The 27,192-nt window shown below is 47.8% G+C and overlaps 1 protein-coding gene across 2 annotated transcripts; it reads right to left on the bottom strand.

Moving 5' to 3' along the window:
- Positions 1 to 885: 885 nt before the first annotated feature.
- PIP4K2B (phosphatidylinositol-5-phosphate 4-kinase type 2 beta) lies at positions 886 to 27,188 on the bottom strand. Of its 2 annotated transcripts, XR_002138079.2 has the most exons (11): positions 26,896 to 27,188; positions 17,322 to 17,419; positions 13,953 to 14,049; positions 11,447 to 11,599; positions 10,425 to 10,571; positions 9,345 to 9,383; positions 8,726 to 8,839; positions 6,213 to 6,471; positions 5,642 to 5,745; positions 3,468 to 4,996; positions 886 to 3,383 (listed from the first exon to the last, which is right to left on the bottom strand). XR_002138079.2 is itself a non-coding variant. In XM_019740652.2 (10 exons), exons 1-10 carry the CDS (start codon positions 27,052 to 27,054, stop codon positions 4,916 to 4,918), a joined length of 1,251 nt encoding a protein of 416 aa, XP_019596211.2. In that variant the 5' UTR covers positions 27,055 to 27,188; the 3' UTR covers positions 886 to 4,915. The 2 variants fall into 2 exon arrangements, 1 of the variants encoding a protein (XP_019596211.2); XM_019740652.2 differs by having other exon boundaries at positions 886 to 4,996.
- Between the last annotated feature and the right edge of the window lie 4 nt (positions 27,189 to 27,192).

Consider the following 27,192-nt stretch of genomic DNA (forward strand, 5'->3'; position numbering starts at 1 on the left):
AGTCTTAGTTGTGGAGGGCGCAGCTCAGCTCCAGGTTCAATTGCCGTTGCTAGTTGCAGGGGGCGCAGCCCACCATACCTCCAGGAGTCGAACCGGCAACCTTGTGGTTGAGAGGACAGGCTCCAACCAACTGGCCATCCGGGACCGCTCAGCTCAAGGTGCCGTGTTCAATCTTAGTTGCAGGGGGTGGAGCCCACCATCCCTTGTGGGACTCGAGGGAATGAACTGGCAACCTTGTGGTTGACAGCCCACTGGCCCATGTGGGAATCGAACCGGCAGCCTTCGGAGTTAGGCGCATGGAGCTCTAACCGCCTGAGTGATTCCCCTTGGCAACCTGTAGTAGATTCCCTAATAAGCAAGTAGGAAGTTTGTATAGCACAGTGGTTCCCAAATTTTAGCCTCTATGAGAATCACTTGGAGGGGTTGTTAGAATGTTTGATTCAGACCTGAGGGACCCCAGAATTTATGTTTGATTGACAAGTGCTGCTGACACTGCTGGTCTGGGACCCCACTTCGAGAACCACTAGATTTTAAGTTCAGAGTCTAGATGGAGAACCTGAGGTATGGAGATGACATGTTTAAAGTCATCCACAGTTAGTCAAGGGAGAGCGGTGTGGCAGGTGTGGCCCCTGGCCAGTGTTGGTTCTCCACAGCTGGAGAAGTGAGGGCTGGGTGGTTTGTCCATTTCTCAGCGTGCATGGTAATGACGGCTGACACACCAGCTCCAGTGCCTTGCTCTTAACCACTGCTTATTAACCACATCTGAAAGTGGGTGACCAGTCATTGTCTTTCTCCAAACTCAAGCCATACAGATTTAGCAGCCTCTAAAACTTGGACCAAAACCTTTTAGTTCTGAAAAAAATAAAAGGCTCATTTCCAAAGGACTCAATGTATACACAAAGCTTTTTAAGTTTTATTTTCCTTGGGTTGGAGATTCATCTTAACACGCATGCATTTTAAAACAGTAACAGGGTCTCGAATTGTTCGGAGCAGACATTAGACAAGCACGGGGGGCTGAAAATTCCTATTTAAAAAATGGAAACTGCAGTGGGAAATGGAGAAGTCACACACACACGGTAGGGTGGTAGTTTATCCTGCTCCCCCCAAGAATTGAATCTAAACTTCACATTTTTTTATTACAATGATCTGACCTGACGCTTGGGTGTGCTGAGCAGCATCAGGCCTTCTCTCAAAGGTTGTGGGTTCCTACTTCCTTACAAAATGGCTCTGAGCAAGGGGAAGGGGGTCCTCTGGAAGATTCTTCTCCAGCCTCCAAAGGATCTCAGCAAAACCTGCTGGGAGAGCTGACTCTGCTCTTCCCTTGGAGGCACTCTCATAAGTGGCACCTCTCAGAGGAAGGCTAGGGCCATGTCAATGACCCCTGCGGATGGCTGGTAAATTTGGGGGCAGTTATTTGTTTTCCCTTTGATTCCTGTGCTCAGAGTGGACCCCTCTCCCCATTTTTACAAGAGGTGAGGTCCTAGACTTGGGGGAGCCACAGGTCTAAGGCCAGAGCTCTAAGGGTTTGTTTCAACACTCCCTTCGGCCCCTAACACTTGAGTAGCTCAAATGCTGGGGAGTGCTGAAGTTTCTTCTCTCTCCCAACTTGAACTGGTAAAAAGACAATTGGGGGATGGCATTGGCTACTGAGAAAAGTCCTGGGTCTTTGGTCCATCTCCCCAGGGTAGGCCCCGGCAGACCGTGACGAGGAGCTCACTAGGGCAGGAGTCTGTAGTCCCAAGCCCTGAGTACTACCAGGTGCCTGTTTGAGGCCTAAAGCACAGGCAAGAGAAACAAGTGAAGTAGGAAGAGGGAGGGGAGGAAGAGCTGCCTGTGGTGGGAATTTAGGGAGCGCCACTGAGAACAGCCACAGGGGCGACTTGTGGCACCTGCCACAGACCGGTAACCCCTGAGCTAGGTACGGGGAGAGAACACGGCTTCAGCCTGTGCTCCTGGAACTGCTGGCTTCCCAGCCCTGTTCCCTAGCCCCCCCCGGCCCCCGGGGGGCAGGGAAGGAGCTTGCACTGGGGGGACGAGACTCAGTGATTCAGTAACAGGAACAAGGGCCAGAGGCCTTCTCTAGTGGTCTAAGTGGAGTTTTCAGAGAGCCCTGCACTTTGGCTAGGAGACCTGGGAGCCTATAGCTTCTTAGGTGTAGACTTTCAGAAGAGGGGGGAACGGGAGAAGCCATGACTGGTTAGGGGGTGGATGGAGGGCATGGGAGAGGAATCCTGCCCTCATCCACCTCCAGACCTCACCCATCAGCCATGTCCTATTATACCTTTGTTCTTAGGAGACCCAAAATTATTCTGGGATACCGGAAGGCTGTTGACCTTCCTGGCTCCAAAGATTTAGATTGAGGGCAGTTACTTCCCCTTAGATACTTTCTACTGCCCAGAAAGGGAATGATGGGATTCGGGGGGGAAAAGTGGGGGCAGACAGAAGTTTAGGGATCAGTTCACTTTCTCTACATTCAGACTGCACACCAAATATAGTATCTTCATCATTACAAAAAGGAGAGAAAGAAAACTTGTATAAACCAAGATAAATAGTTTTTAAACATTTGAATGCTAAAAAGAATTCGAGGGCAAAACCCAAGGCTTTGAAGATAGCACAGAGAATGACCTTTTAAAAAAATCTAAAATCCACCAAACCACAGCTCGAATATTCAGACCCAATCAACAATACTGTCAGAAACACAAAAAGAGCATTTGAAACAGGTTCTACCTCTCAAAAATGTAAACAATATACAAAAAAAAAAAAAGAAAAAAGAAAAAGAAAACTCCACAAAAACTCAATGTTAAAGAAGTTAGATACCTGGTAGCTCATCTTTAACTGATAGGATTGTGTTACATGGTGCATACACGTTATGGCAACATGATCAGACCAAATGCAGGAAGCCGGTAGGAGCCTGAGGCTGTGGAGCTGCCGGAGGGCTGCCCGCCAAGCTCTGGAGTTGCTGGGCCCAACCAGGAGCAGATCCAAATTTTCATTCTTGATTAGGAGGTGGGGAAATCAACTCCAAACATTATTCCTATATAATCCTTTCCTAAGTCAAAATTGTTTTCCTCCATGAGCCACTTGGTTCCAAATTCTTCCCCAAGTCACTTCATGGTCTTACTGCTGTGGTTCAGAGCTACCTATGGCCCCTTGCTGGGGCCAGGCAGTTGTTGAACCCCTGTCTGCCTCTTGCAGAAGGGTCCTGGCAGCCCCAGAGAAGTTCAAGAATGCTGTCGCCATTCCTTCTTGACATAAATGCTGCAGATAGGGCACAGAGACGGTGCTGATTCCTGCTCCAGAAGCCCAGCTTGGTCAGGTTTGGAGGGAGCCACAGGAAACCAATCCATCCATATTCAAGATGTTTCCACAAACTTTCTTCGCATCTGTGGGGTTATCTACATGTTTTACCAGCTCTCATTCCAAATCCCCAGTTCTTGGGGAGGGGGTAAGAAGATATAGGAACGTACCTCCCCCAGCGCAGGGCCGTTTTCTTTCCTAGCTGGATCAGACTGCACTGATGTCATCACAGAACAACACACAGCTCAATTCTGAGGCCTGGGTAGCAAGGCTCAGAAGGTGGGTGGAGATTCTGAAGGAAGCTGCAGGGTGCCACTCCTGAGGAAGCCTGTGGGTGGCAGATCTGCTAAGTCTAGAGAGGGGCCTCAAGGAAAAACAGCTCCAAGGCGGGGACTAGGTCCAACCCCACATCAAGCCTCCAAATTGGATTTCCTGGGTAACATCCTCAAGTGACAAACTCAGGCTTGGGAGCCACTCTCCAAGGTGAGGGTCATCACTCCCTGCTGGCCATAACATCCAGGTGACAAATCATAGGCACAGGGAGTCCGATTACCTACATGGTAACCCTGGGGCTAGAAGAGGAGTCTCTGTAAGGAGCACCCCAGGTGCCTGGGATCTACCCCCAGTTAAAGGCTCACCTACAAGTGAGGGTACCTAGGAGAAAGTCCGAAGGAAGTAAGTAGATGGAGGTCACAAACTGTCATTTGATACTCATCAGCCTCTGGGGTTTAAGAGAGAAATAACCATTTAAGCACAGGGTCCCCTCTCGTTTCTCTTGACACAGGCTTTAGAGAGAGGACATCTGATCTTCAGGGGCCGAGAGCGCCCAGGGGCTTGAGTGATGACTGGAGGGTTCTCTGAGAACCAGCTGTCCGAGAGCCCATCAGCAACCCCGACCCCTTACAATCCCATGAGGACGAATGTACTCCCTCTGAGATCTTTGTTTCTGATGCAAGATGACTGATGTTGGTCTGGAGTGTTCCTTCAGGAGGACAGCATTCAGATGGTAGAATCATTGGGATCCAAGGAGGAAAGGTGAAGGAAGTTGTGCACAGTACTTCATAATATTAAAGACTTAATCCAGACAAGGTCAAACGCAGCAGGGCTGAGGCGTCTGACCTCCTCTCTGGCACCAGAGCACCTGGCTCTGAGAGGGCTCTGGCTGGGTCTATGGGGTGCCTCTTTCATTGAAGGGAACTCAGGGCAGGGACGTGGAAGGTGGACAGGGTGATGATATACATCGTTATAAATAACAAACCTGGAGCAATGAAATTTCAGAAACAAAACCCAAATAAACCCACAGTCACCTCTAGCCCCAAGGTATCTTAAAAGGTTATAAGGTAACACAGGAAACCCCCTTTTAACCTGGGTCAAATGGGGGATAAAAATCAAGAATAAACAGGTGAGGCTACATCCTGTGAACACGTACACACACAGCACATCCCCTCCTCCCCAGCAAGTCCCTTTCAGTGTCACAGGCTGCAGTCTCACTGCTAAAGCCCTCCCCGACCCCCAACTCCGCTCCCACCCCTCCCATCTAGCCCAAATACACCCTCTTCCCCTTCCGATCCCCGACCCCACATCTTGCTCTCTGGCTCCGGCTGAAGGTAGAAGGTCACTACGTCAGGATGTTGGACATGAACTCGTTGAAACGTTTAGAGTACTGCTCAGGGTTCACAGTCGAGATCTCAGCCCCTGCCTATAATACAACACAGAGGCCAATTCAGGTCCAGCTCCTTGACCCTCATCAGGAGGCTGCACCTGCGAGGGGCCTGGGTATTCAGGCGCCTCTGGATCTACACTAGATCTGGATACGACACCCGAGACTGGGAAGGCCACCTCAAGAAGTGGTGGCCATGCCTCAGAATTGCCCTGGCCCCCTCCTCTGACTCACAACCCCAGGGCTGCACCCACTAACGTAGGGACAAGCTGTGGGGAGTAGCCACGAGACTCCGATCTGTGGGGGCCGCTGTCTGGAGAACAGCAGCTTTAAGCCCATGGGGACATGGGCCCCTGGGGAGCAGTGTGAGCATGTAAACAAAGCTATTACTGGAGGTCAACAAGACGCACAACGTGCCTAGCAGCCCTGGGGAAAGACGCCAGCAGGCTCGGAGTCCTGAGGGCCAGAGAACAAAGGGAAAAACAAGTTGGGCGTATTACCCCGGGGTGGGGTGTAGATGGCAGAGAGAGAACACCAAGCAAACAGGCAGGCTGCTCTTCCCGTTCCCTGCTCTGGGAGAGGGGGGCGGGAGAATGTCTCCTTCAAGCAGGAGGCCAGAGACCACCCTCCCTGGGGATCTGAGGGCCCACCCACTGGGTCTGGACGGAGATAGGGAGAACTCACCCCATGTTTCACCGTTTTGGCAGCATGTGCAGCTTTCTTCTTAGCATCATACGGAGTAAGGATATCAATGATGGCCATGAAATAGACCTCCTTCTTGGGGGCATCTGAATGGGGAGGGGAAGCAGGAAAGGAAGAAGAGGTGAAAGGGAGAAGAGCAGAAAGCAGCTAGGTCCATAACCCTTCAGACGTAAGATCCAGATCCATACTTATGATCTCGAATCTGACAAAAGGAATGACTAATAGAGTCCTTCTTAGGAGCTTTCATAGCTCTTATTTGATCTTCACAGCTCCCCTGTGGGGATGACATCACAGTATTCATAAGGTTTTGTCCATCCCATGAATCAGAGGACCATGCCTCAGGTATCCAGGACAAGCAGAGAGGTGAAGAAAGGCCTAACAGAGAAGGACCGCAGGGCCCAGGAGGCAGAGTTACTGGTGGTGCCCCAATATGAGAACTTAGAGGTAGAAAGAAGCCAAAGCCAGCAATTAATGAGGTGGAGGTCCAGACACCCACTGGGACATCTAAATAATGGGCCAGAGGTGGGCAGGGCAGGCACAGGCTCCCACTTACTTTCATGACTTTTCATGGCATAGACATCAACAGAGGGATCAAATTCCCCAGGACCGAAGAACCGGGGAAAGCTGAGGAGGTTGCCAGGGCTGTCCGGAGGCGTGCCGTAGGAGCAGAGCAGGTTGCCGCCCAGCCCGTCATTCTCACACTCCTCGTCCTCTGCCCGCTCCTCCACCTCCATCTCCTCCTGCTCTGCCCGGTCCACATCGTGAATGCCCACCAGCAGGCTGTAGTCCATGATCTTTAGCTGGGCCAGAAACTAGGGGAGGTGGGGAAGGAGAGATGGAAGGAAGAGGTTAGACGGGACATCCCAGTAGCATGTGGAAAGGGCAGAAAAGGTGTTCCTTTCAACTCAGTTCTCCAATTCTGAAACACAACAGAGAATAAGACATCAGAGTTTTTGCCCTAAATGAGCTCAGCGTCTAATGGGGAAGAAAGTCATTCTACAAGGGCAAGGGGCTGCGGGCGTCCAGAGCAGTGGCCACCCTGAGGAGACGGTTGAGACTGAGCCTGATGGGTGAAGAGGAGTCAGGCAGGCAGAGCGGCAGGAGGAAAGGTAGAACAAGCACTGCAGAAAGAGGGACGGCCATACAATCTGTGCCCAGACATTTGGTCAAATATTATTCCGAGTGTGCCTGTGAGGGCGTTTATGGATGAAATTAACCTTTGAATAGGTAAAGTGAATAAAGCAGATGGCCCTCCCTCGTGTGGCTGAGCCTCAAACAATCAGTTCCAATCAGCCTGAGTAGAAGAATAAGGCTGATCCTCCTTGTGAGGAAAAGGGAACTCACCCTGCCTGCCTACCTCTGAGCTGGAACATCAGTTTTTTCCTGCCTTCAGATGCGGACTGGAACATCTGCTCTTTCTGGGTCTCGAGCCTACCGGCCTCCGGACTGAAACTCTGCTATTAGCTCTCCTGGGTCTACAGCTTGCCAACTGCAGATCTTGGGACTTGCCAGCCTCCATAACTGTGTGAGCCAATTCCTTATAATAAACAACTATCTATCTATCAACCAATTTACCTATCTACACCTTGTTGGTTCTGTTTCTCTGGAGAATCTTAACTAATACACCAAGTGTCCATTGGAGGATGAATGGGTTAACAAAACATGGTATATGTACACAATGGAATATTAGTCAGCCTTAAAAAGGCCATTTTGACACATGCTACAACATGGATGAACCTTCAAGACATTACAGTAAGTTAAATAAGCCAGACATAAAGGACAAATACTGTATGCTTCCACTCATATGAGGGTCCTAGAGTAATCAATTTCATTGAGACAGAAAGAATGGTGGTTGTCAGGGGTAGAGAGAAGGGGGAATGGGGAATTTGTGTTTAATGGGTACAGAGTTTAGGAAGACGAAAAGGTTCTGAAGAAGGATGGTGGTGATGGTTGCACAACAATGTGAATGTACTTAATGCCACTGAAATGTACACTAAAAAATGGTTTAAAACGGTAAATTTTGTTACGCATATTTTACCACAAAAAAGTAAAACTTTTAAAAAAAGTTTATAGGGTTTGGTTTTAATGAGCAGGCTCCTAATCTATTTAAATAGAAGGAGGCACTGAGTTATCAAGTGGCCCAGATATCACATTCACTATTTAGCACGTGTCCTCCCTGGAGGAGCTTCTCCACAGGAAGTCCCATTCCAAACAGAAGGTTACTAGGTAAGTGGAGAATCAGAGCCAGTAAACGGGCATGTAGGTAGAGCTCACTAGCTGTTTCCTGTTGCTCTGATGGCCAGATGCCCCCTCCACTATGGGGACCACCAAAAAGGAAGTTTGAAGGGGAGTTAAAAAAGGTATTGGAGCGGGGCTGGGCTGGTGGCTCAGGCGGTTATAGCTCCATGCTCCTAACTCCGAAGGCTGCCGGTTCGATTCCCACATGGGCCAGTGGGCTCTCAACCACAAGGTTGCCGGTTCAACTCCTCGAGTCCTGCAAGGGATGGTGGGCTCTACCCCCTGCAACTTGAACACGCCACCTTGAGCTGAGCTGCCTCCCGGATGGCTCAGTTGGTTGGAGCATGTCCTCTCAACCACAAGGTTGCCGGTTCGACTCCTGCAAGGGATGGTGGGCTGCGCCCCCTGCAACTGGACCTGGAGCTCAGCTGCGCCCCCCACAACTAAGGTTGAAAGGACAACAACTTGACTTGGAAAAAGTCCTGGAAGTACACACTGTTTCCCAATAAAGTCCTGTTCCCCTTCCCCAATAAAATCTTCCAAAAAAAAGGTATTGGAGCAGATTAGTGAAAAGATGAGAGAAAGTATTCAATACTGAGTCACCAAGGTTCTACTGGGACAAACTGTGTCCTCCCAAATAGAAGGTTCATGTGCACTAGCTTTAGATGCAAATAACTAACTACGCACACTGCTCAAATCTCCACCCTTTCTTTTGTCTACACTCTTGGAAAACAGTGAATTGAATTTTTCTCAAGGTTAAAGAGGCTCCTGATCTGGGAACAAGAAGGGGCTTGCTGAACCAAGGTGAAAATGAGCATTAGTAAGTACCTCTACATCCCGTTTCAGTTTTTCCAGGAAGTTCTTTTTACTCTCCTCTCCCACATGCAGCTTCTGCCCTTCGTTGAGGAAGTCGTTGTCTTTAAATGTTGGCAAGTCCTTGGCCTGGGAGAGTAATAGCAGTGTTAGCTGGGTGGCCTGATTCATTCACCACAAGGAGTCCTGCTGGGGGTGATGGCACAGAAAGGGGAAGGGCTTTAGAGCACAGATGATCAATCTGCCAAATCCACAGCTCAGCACAGGAGGCTAACAGTCCTGGGCTTCGGGCAGGCAGTGACGGCAAATGTAAGGACTGACGAAAGCACGCCTTCCTGCAGAACCCGGACTACCTCAGGGCTCAGGCAGCTACTCGCCGATTTCAGGCTGGACCTTGAGACGGAAACTACCAGCCCTCCAGGACTATGAGGAACCCAGCAAGGGCAGGGGTAAAAGGTTGGAGACCAAGGCCAAGGCTGTGGCCGAGGACAGGCTTAGTGACAGGGTACTGGCAGACTACATGTCTGGGAAGTGGGCTAGGGGCTACGATGGAAGAAGGGACAGGATGGCCGATAGGTGTTTCACATTCCAAGCGACCCATTCCATTATTTGATCAGCACTGGTGCCAGCATACCTTCTCCTTGTCACTCGCTTCTCTGGCAACAGTAGAACCCTGCAAGGATAAGAGCCATCAGGAGAAGTCCATCTGAGGTAAACTCCGTTGAGTGAGAAAACATGCACCGGTCTTTGGGGAGAGGCAGCAGGTGAACGGAACTGGCTGGTTAGAATCCTAGAGGGGCCAGGAGGCAGCAACTTGTTCACTTCCTCTGTCACAGACCGTTTACAGAGCCCTGACTATGGATACACACATGCTCAGGAAACAGGACTGTACCAAGAGACGCAGTCCCTGCCCTTAGGGAACTTTCCTTCTAACAGGGGAGACAGGCATTAAGCAGCAGTTATGCAATTAATTAATCCATTAATCACAACGACGCTAAGTGGTACAGGGGAGGAGACAGGGCATTCTGGGGCATGTGGCACAGGGGAGGGGCCTGGATTGGAAAGGGGCAGTGGCCCAGGCCTGCTTCCTGGAAGAAGTGATATTTGAGCTGAGCTCAGAAGGGTAAGAAGGAATAATTAGGTGTGGGAAGGTGAACGTGGAGAAAAGGGCAGGGAGGGAAGGGTCTAGGCAGCCTATGTGAGATCCTGGGGAGGAGAGCACAGCACTGCAGGAATGGACGGACAATCGTGGAGCTGCAGCAGAGAGGGACAGTGGCGTGAGGTGACAGAAGTCAGGAAGTCAGCTTAAGACTAACAACGCAGTGGTTCACAGGCACAAGTGTGTTCTTTTTGGTGTCTAGAAAAGCACTGTGCTCAGTCCACGGGGCCTGGCCAGATGCCAGAGTGTGTGCGCCAACACGGCCTGGCCTGTCCCCCTACTGCTGCCCTTGGTGTGTTCAACTGACAGGAGTTGAACAGCAATTGTTACATAAATATGGTACATTAGGGGCTTAAATAACCTCTTGTCACTGACGCCTGGACTTCAAACAGCCTTTGGCCCACAGGAATTAGGCCTATCAACTCCAGAGGCAGCTGTCCGTGCCAAACACATGCTCTGGCTTTCTCACTATGTGGCAATGGCAGTTGGAGTCACGGCCCCTCCAAGCCTCAGGGAGAGGACAGCCACAGACCTGGGAAACACAGAGCCCTTTACCTTGAGGTCATACTTGCGGTGTACAGTGAGCCGATGGCTGAACACATTCCTGGTGACCACCATGTAGGTTTCTACGCCATCCACGGTCAGGCGGTACATGCCCAAGAACTGGGGCAAAAGGGTGTTGCCATGACACTCCACTATGAACTGCAAAAGAGGGAAGGCTAAGAAGCATATGAAGGTGCCAGGATGGACAGGACTCTCCCCAGGCTGAAACACTCCCTGCCTGGGATTCTAAATTGGGTTCTGTGAAGTCACGGGGTTTCTTAGACTTACAACAAGCAACTACCACCCCTGCCCTCAACTGGCACAGTTGCAGGCAGTGCTGAGGAGCCCCTCTGGTTTCACACTGTTGGGATTCCATCACAGGAGAATCACTGATCTGGGCCTTGCATCTATCTCCTCTGTGGCCTGAAATGGGAAAGCCGCAGGGCAGAGAGGGGCTGCAGAGGCAGAGTTGTGATCCAGCTGTCTGGGAAAACAGAACGGTCCCACACCGAAAGCTTTGCCCACGTCGTGCCCCAGGGTTTTCTGCTGGGGTAACTCCCAAAAAGACCAGAAGTCCCTTTCAACATTTCTCAGGTGCCCTAGAGAGAAGCCAGCTTTCCTTGAAGATCCAAAAGGCTTGGGGCAGGCACTCAGATGGTGCCACTGCACTCCCTGGTTCTCTCTCCTGGACGGGTTCCATATGAGTGGGGAGTAGGAATGGGAACAGAAGCTGACTGGACCTCTTTTAGAAGAAATGAGGCAGGTGTCAGAGTGTGAAAACTTCCTAACTCTGACAAGAAACAGCTGTTCAACTAGGACTGAGTCAGTAACATGCCTTCGTTTATCCTTTTCATTTTTTCAAGTAGGCATTTCTCCTCACAGAAACACGGTACCGGGGAAGGGCCAAGTGCTTAGTTATCAGGAGGCTTTGGCCATTGCCACAGGACCAGTGCCTTTCTAGGAAACTCCGCCAGGGGCTCCCTTCTCCCTTGTCCAATCCACCCTCTACTGTCCATGCTCCGGACTCACCATACCTGGTGGTACTTCTTTAAGATGTTGTGCATTTCAGCCACATCCTCACTTGACACAGTCTTGATGACAAAACGCCGGTCATACGTAGTGAGGAAACGTGTGCCACATCGGCCCTGGCTGTCACTGTTGATAGGGGCGCTGCGTGTCACTGAATTCTGATGGACCAAGACAAAAGCGGGCTGGTCTCAGGAGGGGAACAGGACTCTTTTACTCTGAGTCTTTGGTTATGGGCCAGATTGATCTAAAGCCAATAACGCTGAGATAGATGGGACCTTACCCACCCCTTTCTCATGGGAAGTTCAGATCTCTCCCAAAAGTCTTCCTTAAGAGTGACAAGAGTTGTTCCTAATCCTTGACTGGGATGGAAAGAGGATTTACTGTGAAACATTTCCTTTCCTTCTGATCCCAGGCAGCTACCTCAGATGTTAGGGAACTGGGTTCTAATCCTGCCACTCACATGTCATATGACCCTTGGGTGAGCCATTTAACTTCTCTACTCCTGAGTTTCCTCACCTGGAACAAAAGGAGGCAGACTAAGATGACTTTCCCAATTCCTTGGGGTGACAAAGACAAAGCTGAAGTAATATTCACAGTCTAGCATAAAGAAGCAATGGACATGATCATCTCTTTACCTGTATGTACGCTGACGCTGGAAAACCCTTCCCAAAGCAGGAAGTTGGTCCTCACCTCTCTGTCCAACACCTCTCCCCGCACCTCAAACTCCTGCTTGTCTGTGCAGGGCTCTGAGGCAGTTCTGGGGAGCCTTTCTGGTTCTATCCCTGCTCTTACTCAAGGCCCCATTCCCATTAGGATCAGAGAGCAGTAGAAGCCTCAAGAGGAGGGGCAGGGGAAGGTGTGAGTCAACCAAAGGGACGTGTTCATCAAGCAGATGCCCAGAGGAGACCTTTGGGAGGCAAGGCAGAGAGGGAGATCCCAGCTGTCCCTATTGCCAAGAAAACACATGTGGCGATCTGCTCTCAGAAACACCTTCTCTCCAAGCCTTTGTCTCATCTCTTACCTAGGACCCTACTGTTTACCTTCACCTAATGCCTCCTCATGAGATGCTGGGGGAGGAAGGAGCACCACCTTCATGGGGGAAACTAAAGTCTGAAGTGGTGAGGGGCTTTCTACACTAAAGAAGCACCCCCTAAAACAGGGTGTCCCAATGCAGAAATGCTGAGTAGGCTGCATGACTGAGGGCCTCTCTCGCCCAGCCTGGTCCTTCTATCAGGAAGATTTATAGGCCTCAAGCCTCATTGGGAGGCCTAGTTCTATCCCTGCCTTATTTCCTGGCAGCATTTTCTGATTCTCTAAATCACGGACAGTCCATGAATACTGAGTCTCCTCCCTGAACACCATCCTCCCTGCCCGTATTTCAGCTTGAGCACAATCATTTGCCCATAGGGCTATTAGAGCAAAAATGCAGACGCTGACAGGACGTGGTTAGATGGCCACGGGGAGCGAAGGAGCTGCAGTGGAAGGAAGATGTCTGAGCAACTGGGGTTGGAATAATGAAAAGTGTTCAGAATGCCCCAGGCTCCAATCAGGTCATGATGTGGGTTGGGATTCGGTCCTAACAGAGGGGCTGGAGGGACCTCCCCGCACCTCTTACATAGACATTCCTGATGTCTAAGTTCCTGGCATCTCCGCTTCTCACACGCCCTCACCGTCCTCTGCAGGACACACATCTTTGCAGGAGGCCCTCCAGAGTGGGGAGAGGGGAGGGCCACTCACCCGAGGCCCATCTGCTTCTTGTGAAAGGCTTACTGGGAGTGGGCTGGAGGAATTTGTGTTTTAAAAGATGGGGCATCCATTTTAGATTTCACTAGACTATACATTCCTTTTTTCCCCATAGACAAGTGAAAGTCAGCTGTATTTCTTACTGCTACAAAAATGAAGTGGAGGATTCTGTCGCCTTCACCACCAGGTGGAGAAGTAACAGAAACTATAGACTGAGTCAGACTATAATGTCCCTGATACTGGGATTGATTCCTCCCAATAGGCCAAAGGCCTCTATGACAATATCACCCCCTGAAGCGGGTAACCTCAGAACCGGGGACAAGTTAGGAGGTGGAACTCATACCTGGCAAGAGGTTACACTACCCTTTGACGTCTTCCTTTTCTAATCTGTCTTATCTGCTTTAAGAGGCCTCATCTCCTGCTGGCAACAATTCTCTCTCTTTTAAGTCAAACTATGAAGGAGAAGGGTTCTTCAGCCTAGACCGGAAATGTCAGACTAAAATGAAGCAGCTTCCATAGACCCCTCTCCCTCCCACTGCTCTCCCTCCCCAGGGAGAGGAGCCTGAGCCTATCAGGAAGGCATCACCAGAAGCACGTCTAAGAGCCCCTCCGAGAGCCCACCACCACGAGAAGACTGCCTGGGCTAGAGAGAAACATGACAGGAAGACACAGTACAAGGAACAGTAGACACTTTTTTCTCTGCTCGTCCTGTGGCTTCCAACCCCACTCCACTCCCTAACCCGTCTGACTTTGCAAAGACAGCCGTACCTGGTAATCCTGATCATCAATCCCAAACCTCTCCCGGAGATTTCGGAACACCATGGGGCAGTACTCCTTAAACTTAAAGCGGCTGGGGAGGTTCTCCCTAGGGAAAAACACAAGAAATGTCTTTGTGAAGGTCTCTTGCTCATCTTAATTCTTACATCTGAACTTCTCACACTGTGGTCCACAGATCACTGGGATCTGAACCATCTGCAGTGCTTAAAATGTCAGTTTCTAGGCCCCAGAAATTCTGGAGGTGAATCTGGAAATCTTCATTTTTAACAAACTCTCCAGGTGACTCTGACCATGTAAAAATTTAAAACCTTTACATCCTTTGTGTTCACTTTGTAAAAATTAATCTAGCTGTATACTCATGATTTGTGTACTTTTTCTGAGTGTATGTTATCTTTCAATAACATTTACACTAAAGGGAAAACCTCACCTGCCGAGAAGTGAGCCTGAGTGTAGGCCTCACTCCACAAGCACCATCCTAACTACAGTTGGTGGCTGCTTGTGAACAGTCGCTGTGAGGTGAATGTCCGTATGACTGCTAAAGGGAAAGGCCTGTTTCATCAAAGGGACCCTCTCCTCTGGGGATGTGCCCATCAAAACATCCTGGTTATATCCAGGAAGCCCTGCCCTTGGCTTCCACTGGAATGGAGGAGGAGGGCACTTGATTTTTTAATAAATTTCATTGGGGAATATTGGGGAACAGTGTGTTTCTCCAGGGCCCATCAGCTCCAAGTCATTGTCCTTCAATCTAGCCGTGAATAGCTGTGGCGGGCGCAGCTCAGCTCCAAGTCCAGTTGCCGTTTTCAATCTTTAGTTGCAGGGGGAACAGCCCACCATCCCATGCGGGGAATTGAACCAGCAACCTTGTTGTTGAGAGCTCGCGCTCTAAACCAACTGAGCCATCCAGCCACCCCTCCGGCAGCTCAGTGGCAGCTCGCTGTCTTCAATCTAGTTGTGGAGGGTGCAGCTCACTGGCCCATGTGGGAATCGAACCGGCAACCCTGTTGTTCAGAGCTCACACTCTAATCAACTGAGCCATCCAGCCACCCAGGAGGAGGGCACTTTAGATTGAAGAGATCCTTAGTCAATTAACTGGGATCCCATTTTACATGAAGCCTCGTTTGTTGGCACCAAACTCCACCCTTCCCACTCCTTACTCAATCCACAGGCTCCCTGGAAGGGACAGAATCCTTGAAGTGATGCCTCTTCCAAATCACCCTGTTTCGGAACTCCCTTTCAGAAATATGTCCCTGACTCCTCCAGGATGATCGATTTCAAGGAAATAAAAAGCAGTGGCTTCCATGGGTCAAATCTGGCCAGCCACCTGTTTTTGTAAATAAAGTCTTATTGGAAAACTTAAAAAATAGACAGATAGTAGTGGCTCTCATGAAGGCAGGGGCCTAGTCTGCTTTATTGTACCCTCTGTTCTAGAAAATAGTACTGTAGTCTAACAACTAGCACGTAGACAGTTGTTGATAGGACAAAAGGAGTAAGACAAAAGAAAATAAGAGACTGAATGCGCTGCTATAGGTCAAAATGTTAAGGTGGTGGAACGTCAGAGGCCACGGACCCTGAAATGGGCAGTGGTGCAAGGCCCACTTCCAAAGCCCTGACCTCTGGGACAGAACACACTCCCTTCCTGCCTCTGAGCCAAGGGCTGCCTCTCCTTCCTCAGGTGGTGAGACACTGTGATGTAATAAGAAATGTATATTTGGTTTTCACCCTGTTTCTGCCATAGAGTTCCTCAAACCCTTGAGTTTCCTAAGTGATAAGAGCAATAATGGTATCTTTCGTTATTCATAACAAGTCCCTTCCAACACCTGAGTTTACGTTAATGAGATGACTTTTGGAAAGCCTCTAAGGATGGGTGCTGGTTGTCAGGGGAACCAACCAGGATTACAGTGTTGGAACTTTCAGTCCCACGCCCCAGGGAGGGGAGAGGGACTAGAGGTTGAATCAATCACCAACGGCCAATTATTTAATCAATTATGCCTTCATAATGAAGCCTCCATAAAAATCCAAAAGGCCTGGGTTCAGGAGCTTCCAGATTGAGGACAGGGGTGCACCCGGAGAGGGCGTGGAAGCTCCGCACCTTTTCCCCATACCTTGCCCTATGCATGTCTTCCGTCTGATTATTCCCGAGTTGTAATCTTTCATAATAAACCAGTAATCTAGTAAGTAAACTGTTTTCCTGAGTTCTGTGCACCACTGGAACAAATTAATTGAAACCAAGGGTCATGGGAACCTCTGATCTATATAGCAGGTCAGTCAAAAGCACAGGTGACAACCTGGACTTGCAACTGGCATCTGAAGTTGGGAGGCGCCATGTGGGGGGACTGAGCCCTTTGTCAGTGGGACCTGACGCTAACTTGAACTGTAGCACACCAAGCTGGTGTCCTACAAGATTGTTTGATGTGTGGAAAACCCACACATCTGGTGTCAGAAATGAAGTGAAACAGGGTAGTAACATGAAAGTAGAGAAGAAACACAGGAGAGTTTTTCTTCTATACAGGTGGCCACTTTAGTAGCCAGCAGTTATGAAGACAGATGGCTTCTAGAATAAGATGTTACTACTTACTACGCCAGAGAGGCCACCAAGGGACATTTTCAAATCAAACGTCTCCCAGCTAACAGTCTGGGATTGGTGGGGTGACAGCCCAGCTGGTGAGGTGGTGGGGACTGTGGGACAATGGAGAGTAGAACCAGGATTCAAATGCAGAAAGGAAGAGAGTGTGAGCAACAAAGAGTTCCTGGGGTGACTCATAAACTCAAGGCCTCCACAGGGCTTAGAGAAGGCCCCAAACTACGTCAGGTGAGATGGCTGCTCCAACAAAGGCAGAGACAACCTTCAAACACCAGTGTTAATCCAAGAAGCCACAATGAACAAAAGTGGGAAGAATTACTTTGGACGGCGCCCTCGGGCACCATGCTCAGCCTCCTGTTCACACACCAGCTGGAGAGAAAAGGGCTTGGCTGCATCCCAGGCCAGGAACATGGCGGGCATCGTCTTGCCTCAAACTAAGATCAAGATAGGGACACTGTTGTCAGCTTCATACTAGGTATCTCAGCTCCTGAGCAGCTCACTTCTTCCTAAACTGGCCACAGATCAATCACCCTGGGCCAAGCCACATGCCCCGAGGGACACTGGCGGTATGCTGATAAAGGAGTGAGATGACAAGACAACAGGGAGACACATAATGAATGTATTTTTCTAGCAAGTTTTTCAGCTCTGTGATCCAGGTGTTGCTGTTACACCCTGCCAGGTGCTGGCTTGGCCCCACCGTGCACAGGGTTTCCGAAGCTCTCTGCCTTGAGGGAAACGACTGCCCCACAAAACCTGAGCCCACTCAATAGGCAACTTACTTATTGAAGAGATGATTGTCCACCTTGATCTTGCTGTATGCTTTGAAGTCATCTGGCATTAGCATGACAGGAACAGGGACATTGCTCAACTCATTGATCTGCAAAGCAAGGGAAAGTGAGGTTCTCAGCCAGGAGGCCACCTGCCTCAGAGAAACAATATGCTACAATGTGGATGCCACTGTCTCACCAAAAACACATCCATGGATTCCCTCCTGTCTTAATATCTGCTCTTCTCTTAAAATAAGTTCCCAACCTCATCTCCACCTTTTGAGATTCTCCCCGCTTGATAAGGTCCAGCTCAAAAAGGTACCTCCTCCATGAAGCTTTCCATGACTCTCTAGACCATAAATGTTCTTTCCCATCTTAGAATTCCTGAAACACGGTTTGTATCCATCTTTTGGCCATTTCACAGCCTCCCACATATTGTAGTTAATGCTTAGGCAAGACCGTATTACTGATCTTTGTAAGCAAAGATCATCTAACTGATCTCTGGGGCTCCATGGTACTTAGCCCCATGATTTGCATATGGCAGGTACTATATAAATACTTGTCAAATGCAATGATAAATGGATCAAATGAATAAATGTCACCCAACCTACATGGATATTGACAGCTTTGAACATCTTTACACAAATTGTGGGTCATGCAAGAAATCAGCCTGGGGCAGGAAAAGAGCTGGGTATGTAACTCATCTCCAAAGTAAAGGCTTAAATTTAAAGTGAGCAGAAGAGGTAGACATCTGGCAACCAGCTCACTCTTATTACTCTCCTGATTAATGCAGGGCCCGTTCCTAAAGCTGTGTCCTGCCTCAATGCTGACCTGGGGGAGACGGGGTAGGGTGCTTTGCCCTCACTGCAAACAAACATCATTGTCTTTCATCCCCCTTCAGGGAGCTGGAGCCTGGACAAGGGGCGGGCTTCCTATTGGTGCAGTGCTGAAAAGGCAAATCCTGTGCTTCCCCATCCCCAGTTTGCCAATTAGTGGTCTAATTAGCCACAGATGTCCTCTCCCATCACAGCAGAGTATTTGACATTTGACCCTCAACCCAGTTACCATTAGTGCATTCAGGATTTACAGAGGAAACCTTAGTCTTGCCTTAATGGATGGGGGGAGGGAGGGCACAGCCTTGTGTCTCCCAGATAATTTCCTTGCAAATCCTATTATCTCAATGAGGCCCCATGTGGCAGCGAGGGAATAACCTAGAGTCATTAGGACTCCTCTAGGAGCATAAATGGGGGAAAATGGCATTTAATTTACTGCCCCTTTTATGTTCCAAACCTTTTTTATTTAGAAATGTCAGAAGATGGAGGAAGTACAAGTTAATGCAGTAACTGTGCTGGGGATACCTTCCTAGAGTTGGTGAAGAACCCAGCTGACTCATGGGGAAATTAAGGAAGGCACAGAAGTATATGGGGAGTGGGAAGAGCAGTATTATCAGTGGACAGTAGAGCAGAGACTCAATAAATTGGTGGGTAAACTGACTGGCATAGGTACAAGAATACATCCTGTATGATTCCATTTATATGAAATTCTAGAACAAGAATCTATAGTGACAGAAATCCACTAGGTTGCCTGGGTTGGGTTGGGGAGAGTTAACTGCAAAGGGACAAGAGAGGTGTGATTCTAGGGTGATAGAAATGTTCTATGTTGTGTGGGGTGATAATTACACGGGAAAATACACATTTGTCTAAATGCATCAAACTGTACACTTAAAATTCCCAGCATCCAGGTCTGTGATGCCCGCCACTGGCTACAAGACCACACACACACAAGCACACCCACACAAACGCACGCCACACCAGTTCCCATTCCAGGGGGTGCTCACAAGGGAACCTGATTGTTAAGTGTGTGCCTATGGAGGAAACCATTCCACTTCCTTGTTTTTCTGCCAACAGAAACAATTCATGGTAGCTGTCCCACTTCCTTTTTCCTGGCATTTAAACTTGGCTCTGAGAGTTAAGGAAGAAGTTCATGGCTCTTATGTAATTCTGCATTTTCTAGCTCATACCGTCATGCTAGAGAGAACATACAACTGACTCGACGAGTATGGTTTTATACCAAAACGTTCTAGTATCTGCTACTAATTGATTCTGGGTTAGTCTAATATCCAAACTCAGTGCCAAGGCCAGGGGTACTGGCAGAACTACAAAGACTAACACATGTGCTTGAGAGGGGTCAATTGCCCCTTAGCCAGGATGAAGTATTCCAACAGGAGTGATTTAGAAACGCTCTAGTCATTAATCCCGTGTAACTCTTAGTGTAGCATAATTTGAATGGTGATAAGTTGGTTGGTTTTCAGTTCTCACTTTCTCTCTATTCTTGACTATACAACCCAAGAGCAGGACATTTCTAACTGAGATGATATATTGGTGAGCATTCCATAGATCTGAACTATGTACACTCACCCCTCATTCCACCGGACCACATGGAGATGATTCACTCAAGGGATTAACTGTACCATTTTTTTTTAGTTGTGCTAAATTTTATATCCACAGAGTCCTATTCAATTTCAATTGAAGAAGCATTTGCTGAAATACCTACTACATGCTTCATTTCGTTAGGGAGGAGGGGGCACGCGCACAAAAGTAGGAGGCTTATCCTCTGAACAGGGAGATGAGACAAACCCATGATACAGTGAAACTTGAAGTCAAGGGGCTACAAGTAAGTGAGAACATAAGGACAGGGACATCCAGAAGAGCCGAGCTTCAGAGAAGGGTGAGTTTAGTATGGTCAGAGCGTCAGACTGCGTCCTCACACATCAGGGTAGAAACAGGGCACCTGATGCCCCTCCTGGTATTGCCAAGAGCATTTGACACTGGAAGAATCTACAAGATCATGTTACGCCCTTGCTTAAAAATCTTCCATGGCTCCTCATAAACCTCAGGGTAAAGTTTTAATTCCTTAGCCTCGCATTTACGATCTTTCCTGATCTGACTCAGACTCGGCCAAACTTCTATTCAGTTTGCTTCTACTCAAAGTATTGAGTAGTACTGTGCCAGAAGCTGGGGATTCAAAAAATGAAAAGACATGGTCTCTGTTTAGCTGGGAAGACAGACAACAAATAACTAATACAATGTGATGAGTGCTACAGAGTTATGAATAAAGGGAGATGGAAAAACAGATCAAGAAATGATTGCTTCTGACTGGGAGTGGGAGTGAGAGAGTTGGTTGCTAGAGGAAGCCACAGAGAAATAATGTGAGGAAGGCCTAGGAGGGTAGTTCTAAATAGACAGCTAGACAGACGAATAAAATAAAATAAAAAAGAGGAAGGCAATCCCAGGCCATGGGAAGAGTCAGAACCACGGCTCAGACTTGTGAAAGTACTGCCCATTTTAGGTATTGGGGGAGGGGAGTCTGTAGGGTGGCAGAGTAGGACAGAGGTACTAAGAAGCAGAGGGAGATAATACAGGAAAGACAGGTACACAGCCCACCATACTATCAATTAATAAATAATAGCTATTTCTATTTACTGAATGCCTATAAACGGCTGGTGCTTTATGTCATTATATGTTATATATCACATGTATCACAATATCATATATATTTTGTTCTCTGCTATTATTTCTAATACTTAATAGTAACATAAAGTATTATTAATCTGATTTTGCAAAAGAGGTTCAGGGTACCTTGCTCAAGGTCACACAGACAATACGTGCAGAGTCAGGACTTGCTCCCAGGTCTGTCTGGTGCCATCACTTGGGTTCTTCATACTGTTCTTACGGCTAGCTACCTTGACTAAGGTAGTGTTTTCCTTCCCTTGCCTCTATCCTAAAAATCTGCAAGGAAAGTGTTGTGCACATTTTATAGAAAAGGAAAATGAAGCCCAGGGAGAAAAATCAGTACTCCAAAGCTATTCTAATAATAAGGGGCCGAGCCTGGATTTGAACTTAAGTTTGATCACTATATGATAAATTTGGACTCGACTATGAAGGCAATGGGAAGTCCTCTCAGGTTCAAGTCTGGGAATTCACATGATCAGGCGGGTGATACAGATGGTAACTCTGGAAACAAAATCAAGTAAGGATCAGAAAAGGCAAGACCATTTATGGGGCCATTACAATAGTTCAGGTAACAGACTGTAGCAGCAAGAATAGAAGAAGGAACTGACTCTGGGTGGTGAACACACAATGGGATTTATAGATGATGTAATACAGAACTGCACACCTGAAATCTATGTAACTTTACTAACAATTGTCACCCCAATAAACTTTAATAAAAAATAAAAAAAAGAATAGAAGAAGGGATAAAGCTAAGAGAATCATCCAAGATCTGGCTGACACTTCCTCTGCAAGAGTCTCTGTTTTCCCCAGGATGAATTAATTGCTCATTCCTCTGTGCATCTTTATATCCTAAATATCACATTCACTTGGTAATTATTTGTTTACATGTTTAATTTGTCCACTAGGTTGTGAGCCCCTATAAAGGAAGAGACTATTTTGCCCATTTTTTATGTCCCTAGCACAACCGGCACATAATAGTTGTACAACAAATGTTGGATGGAGGGATTAATGACTAGAAAAGGGGACTGAAGATGGGCTAACAGGATAAAGAAAAAAGGGGGCGGATGGATGGCTCAGTTGGTGCTGGTTCGATTCCCACATGGGCCAGTGAGCTGCGCCCTCCACAACTAGATTGAAGACAACAAGCTTCCAGAGCTGACGGAGGGGTGGCTGGATAGCTTAGTTGGTTAGAGCGTGAGCTCTCAACAACAAGGTTGCCGGTTCAATTCTCGCATGGGATGGTGGGCTGCGTCCCCTGCAACTAAAGATTAAAAAATGGCAACTGGACTTGGAGCTAAGCTGTGCCCTTCACAGCTAGATTGAAGGACAATGACTTGGAGCTGATGGGTCCTGGAGAAACAACACTGTTACCCAATATTCCCCAATTAAAAACAAAACAAAACAAAAAAACCAGAGAACTTAAATTTGAAAAAAAAAAGAAAAAGAAAAAGAGAGCAAAGCTAGGGTGACCATGGTTTGCTAGGGTGACCATGGCAAAGTTTCACAGTCTGGAGGATGGGAAAGGAAATTAAGGTTAACTATCGAGGTTATAACCAGACTGTAAAGAATCTTAAATACCAGTGAGAGGATAAACTTTATTTGGTAGACAAAGGGGAGTGACTAAAAGTCTTGGAGCATGGAAGGTCATGCCTAAAGCAATGCTTCAGGAAAATATGCTATCTCCTTTACTATCTATCACATTTCTGGGCCAACCTTTCACCTTCAGCAGAAGTGCACTTGTGGAATGCAAACTCATTTGAATATCATGCTAAATACAACATAGTAAGATGGTAAGTCTGTTGTATCTCATATCATCTAAGTGGTTTTTGGATTATCCACATGATTAACTCCATAAGCCATTAGCATATATAATGAGGAGGCTAACCAAGCTGAATGAGGAACAACTTAGAAGCGGAGTTCACTCTATGCTGATCCTACTGGAGATGAAAATTCAGCCACCAGTTCTAGTCTAGTGAACTTCTGATTCCAGAAGCCTCCACTTCCCTGTGTGACCTTCATTGGAATTGTTATCTAGGAGGCATGGGTTGGGCATGCAGGCTTCCTGACATGTCCCAGAGTTGTGTGGATGACTCTGCAATGGATGGGCCACTACTGACAATCATTTGTTACCTACCACCATCAGAAAACATGATGGGTTGGGGAACCATATTCTCAATACCAAGGAGTTCCAAGCAAGACCTGAAACTCCAGAGAAGGAAAGGCAAGACCAGAGAGCCACAGATGCCAACAAATTCATCCCTGGATTTATTCCTCCATTTTATACCTTGGTTTTTCTTCTCCTTCTGTTTGAGTCCCACTGTTCTCTATGAGGTGGGAAGGCCTGCTAAAGGACAAATTCATCAAAGGCCTCACTAGAGCAGAAAAATTTACTAATGGTTTATAAAGAAGCAGGGCAAGAGAAAAAAATCAGGTAAAAGAGGTTCTGGGTCTGCATTAAGCAAAGAAAATACATGGACAGAATGGGGTTGGAATGTGGCAGAGAAATGAACAGCTTTAAGAATGAATCTGTTTCTCGCACCATACACAAAAATTAACTCAAAATGGATTACAAACCTAAATGTAAGAGCTAAAACTATTAAGTTTTTCTTAGAAGAAAATATAGGAAAAAGATCTTCATGACCTTGGGGTTAGGCAAAGCCTTCTTAGATATGACACCAAAAGCACAAATAACCAAGGAAAACAGATAAATTGGACTTTATCAAAATTAAAAATTTGAGCTTCAGAAGAAACCATCAAGTGAAAAAGACAAAACAAAGAATGAGATAAAAAATTTGCAAATCATATATCTAATAAGGCACTTGTATCCAGAATATATAAGGTACTCTTACAACTCAATAATAAAGAGAAATAACCCAATTAAAAAAACAGGCAAAAAAAGTTTTTTAAAAATGGGCAAATTATACTAATACACATTTCTTCAATGAAAATACGGACATGGCCAATACATATATGAAAAGATGCTCAACATCATTAGTTACCAAGGAAACACAAATCAAAATCACAATGAGAGAACACTTCACACCCACTAAGACGACTATAATGAAAAAGACAGATAATAACAAGTGTTGCCAAGGATGTGGAGAAACTGGAACCCCCACACATGGCTGGTGGAAATGTAAAACGTGCAGTCGCTTTGAAGAACATGCCTGGCAGCTTCCCAAATGGTTAACCGTAGTTACCATCAGCTGCTCCTATTCCTCCTGATTACCTGGGTGAAGCTTCACACATACCTGGTTGCTAAAATGGCCAACTGGTTATCAAACCAAGTCTGCCTCCTCTGGTCTCCACTCTGGTCTGCCACTCTCTGAAGCCATCTCTTCCCTAACTCCAGACCCTCTGAAATGTTTTCACCCACTGAAACACTGGTTTCTTCGCTTTATGAGTTCTCCCCTGACAGCTCCAAAGTCTTCTGATTCTTCTCCCTGTTTCCTACACAGTCTTCCTCCACCAAGTCTGTGGGTTGCATCCCTGTCCAGGAGAGCAGCTCATGTTACAACACTGAGCTCAAAGGCCTCTCTTTTCCCACCTAGAAGTAACCAACCACCTCCTGAGAGAGTAACTAATTTTACTGTAGATAAAGACATATCCATCCTTTATATCTCATACACCATCAGCCATAGACCATCATGGCCTAAATGCCTAAATGGGTGAGAAACTAAAGAAACAAAGAAAAGGTAGTATCCGAAACCTTAGATTGCAAAAAGTTGCAAAAGTGGGCTTCTGAAGTAAGGTAATCTCCAAGAAAGGCTAGCAATCCACCAAGAACAATGTGGTCCTGACCCTCCAGTGAATTGCAAGATTTTACAAACTTCTTCTGGGGAGATGCCTCCATTTCCCAGATGGGGACCTTTAAACACTAGACTTATTTCAGGCTCAGTTGAAGCAATAAAACTTGGGAATAACTGACCCCTGAAGCTTGGCCTGTCCAGAGCATTTCCCCTGAGGTGCTCACTCATTATGTTCACCCATTAAGTTCTAACTGAAAATCAGTGACTTACCAGCTAGCCCTCAAACAAATTTTCTTAAAGTTAGCAAAGAAAGAGACTGATTGCCTAGTCCAACAGAGTAGGAATCACAGATACCTGTTCATCTGCCATACAGAGGCTCCCACCTGATGCCCACATCTGGGCAGCCGGATAACCTGCCCAGCAGAAAACCAAGTACCACACACACTCCCAAGAACTGGCATGCACAGGCACACACACTTGAGCATACATCGAGGTAGGTTCTCTAACAAGACTATAATTCCCAACTGTCCTGGCACTTGAGTGAGAGGCTAGGACAAAGAACAGGAGGCAAAGAAAATGAGACCTGCCTCTCAAGCACCACGAATGGCCAACAAAGCACATAATGCTGGACAATGAGCTGAATCTTTTGATGTGACCATAGGCGAGCTAATCTTCCACCCGGGGCCTCCATTTCTTCAGGTATAAAATAAGGGACCCAAGTTCCCTTATTGCTAGCTGTAATATTCCTGATTCTCAGACTTCCACCAGTTCTCTGCAGAGACAGGATGCTTTCTAGTGAGAAGCAGGATGCAGAACAAAATCAAGGGCTGACTTCTAGGCAGGGACACAGGGTTCACATTTTGATGACCCAGTTTCCTTTGTAATGTTGTCAAGTGACCCCTGAGGCAGCAGGAACCAGGAGGAACAAACTCTGCTGAACGATTGGCCAGAAGCAGCTCCCAAAGATCTGGGCATTAAACCAGTGTACTCCCTACCCTGGCCAGGACCCTCACCTCAGTACTGAAAACAGTAACCTGCCCAAGACCAAAAAACATCAACAACAAAGACCTCACCATACACAAGTGCTTTTCTGTATTAGATGTGAAGATCTAAAACCTTGGCTCAGACTACAGTTCATCAATCTCCAGCCAAAGGCTCCTCTATCAAAGCAAAAAAAAAAACCGTTGCTGGCCCCGAGGCCTTCTGTCATCATCTGGTCTTACTGGCAATTTTAAATGCTCAGAAAAGTCAGGGAAACTAAATAACCGAAATCCACGGGAAATCCACGTCATTAGATTCACCTTCCTCATTTCAAACTTTTAGTTGGTGAAGTTGGGTCTTTCAAGTCCTTTTACTTCCTATGCTCATTCCTGGCGTAGGGACTTAACAATGAAAGGGTCAGAATGCAAGGAGTAAGTGGCTGCAAGAGGAAGAAGAAAGACCCTAAACAAACAGGACATAAACCAAGTGAACAGCTCAAACACTGTCCGGCTCCAACTTCCTGACTGGGGCTATTGGACAATCTCAAAGCACCCTAAGGATCCAGGGGATCTCTCATCTTAATCACCATCCTTTATCACACCCTTCATGACCATACAATAGGAAGCTGAACAAATGAGAAGTCAATGTCTGTGACACAGGAGAATGCAGGAAGACACATTATTTCTACTAAGAATAGTCTTTACAATCAGGCCTCACCTTCTCTGAAATGGTTACATTCTCTAGTCTCCCTAACCCAGGAAGACCTTGGTAAAATGTCTGTGGTTCAAACAAGCCTGTGCTTCTCCAGTTGATACATCTTGTTTAAGAAGGAAAAAAAGAAACCCAGGGATGATTTCCATAGTCGGGGTAGGCAGGTGTGGAGGGTGGTAAACTTTGAGGAGTCACACCAACCAAATGACCAGAAATAGGGGCATAATCAGGCAGGCCAATGCTTTCCCTGTCAACTGGTCAGTTAGCTGGCAGTGGGTTCTAAGGAACAAGGGGTAAAACACATGCTACAAACAGGGTGAGGTGAGAAGTGGAGAGGATGAAAGCGATTCCACGGCACCCAGGCCTTGCCTCTGAGTTCCAGGGGCGGCCCGAAGCGAGCATACCAGACGCGGGAAGCCAGAGGGGCTGGAGGGAAGGGGAGGCGGCGACAGCATACCACGGAGACACCAGGCCTCGCGGGGCGCTGAGACTGCACACCGGCCAGGACGGCGTGCAAGGGTCGGGTGGGCGTGCAAGTGGTTTGGAGAGGTGTTGCAGGCATCCCTGGCAGGGCCCGTGAGGCGAGGGCCGGGGGCGGCAGGGGGCGTGGGAGCGCGCGGGGGAGCTGGTTACCGTGTGGTTCACCCCCCACATCAGGACGCTGAGGATCGGCTCGCTGGCCCGGAATAGCTTCACTTTCTGGCACACGAAATGCTTCTTCTTGGTCTTGGTCTTGCTGGCGCTCAGCGGCGCCACCGCCACCGCCGTGGTGCTGGTGCAGTTGGACGACATGCCCGGGGCGGCGGCGGCGGCGGCGGCGGCGGCGAAAGGGGGGGCGGCCGAGAAGGCGCACAAGCCAGCGGCCCCAGGCCTCCCCGGGACCGATCCCCACCTCCGCTCCCTCACCGCGCCATGGTCGCGCCCGTCCCG

Source organism: Rhinolophus sinicus, linkage group LG15 (genome assembly GCF_036562045.2).
Source record: "Rhinolophus sinicus isolate RSC01 linkage group LG15, ASM3656204v1, whole genome shotgun sequence".
NCBI lineage: Eukaryota > Metazoa > Chordata > Mammalia > Chiroptera > Rhinolophidae > Rhinolophus > Rhinolophus sinicus.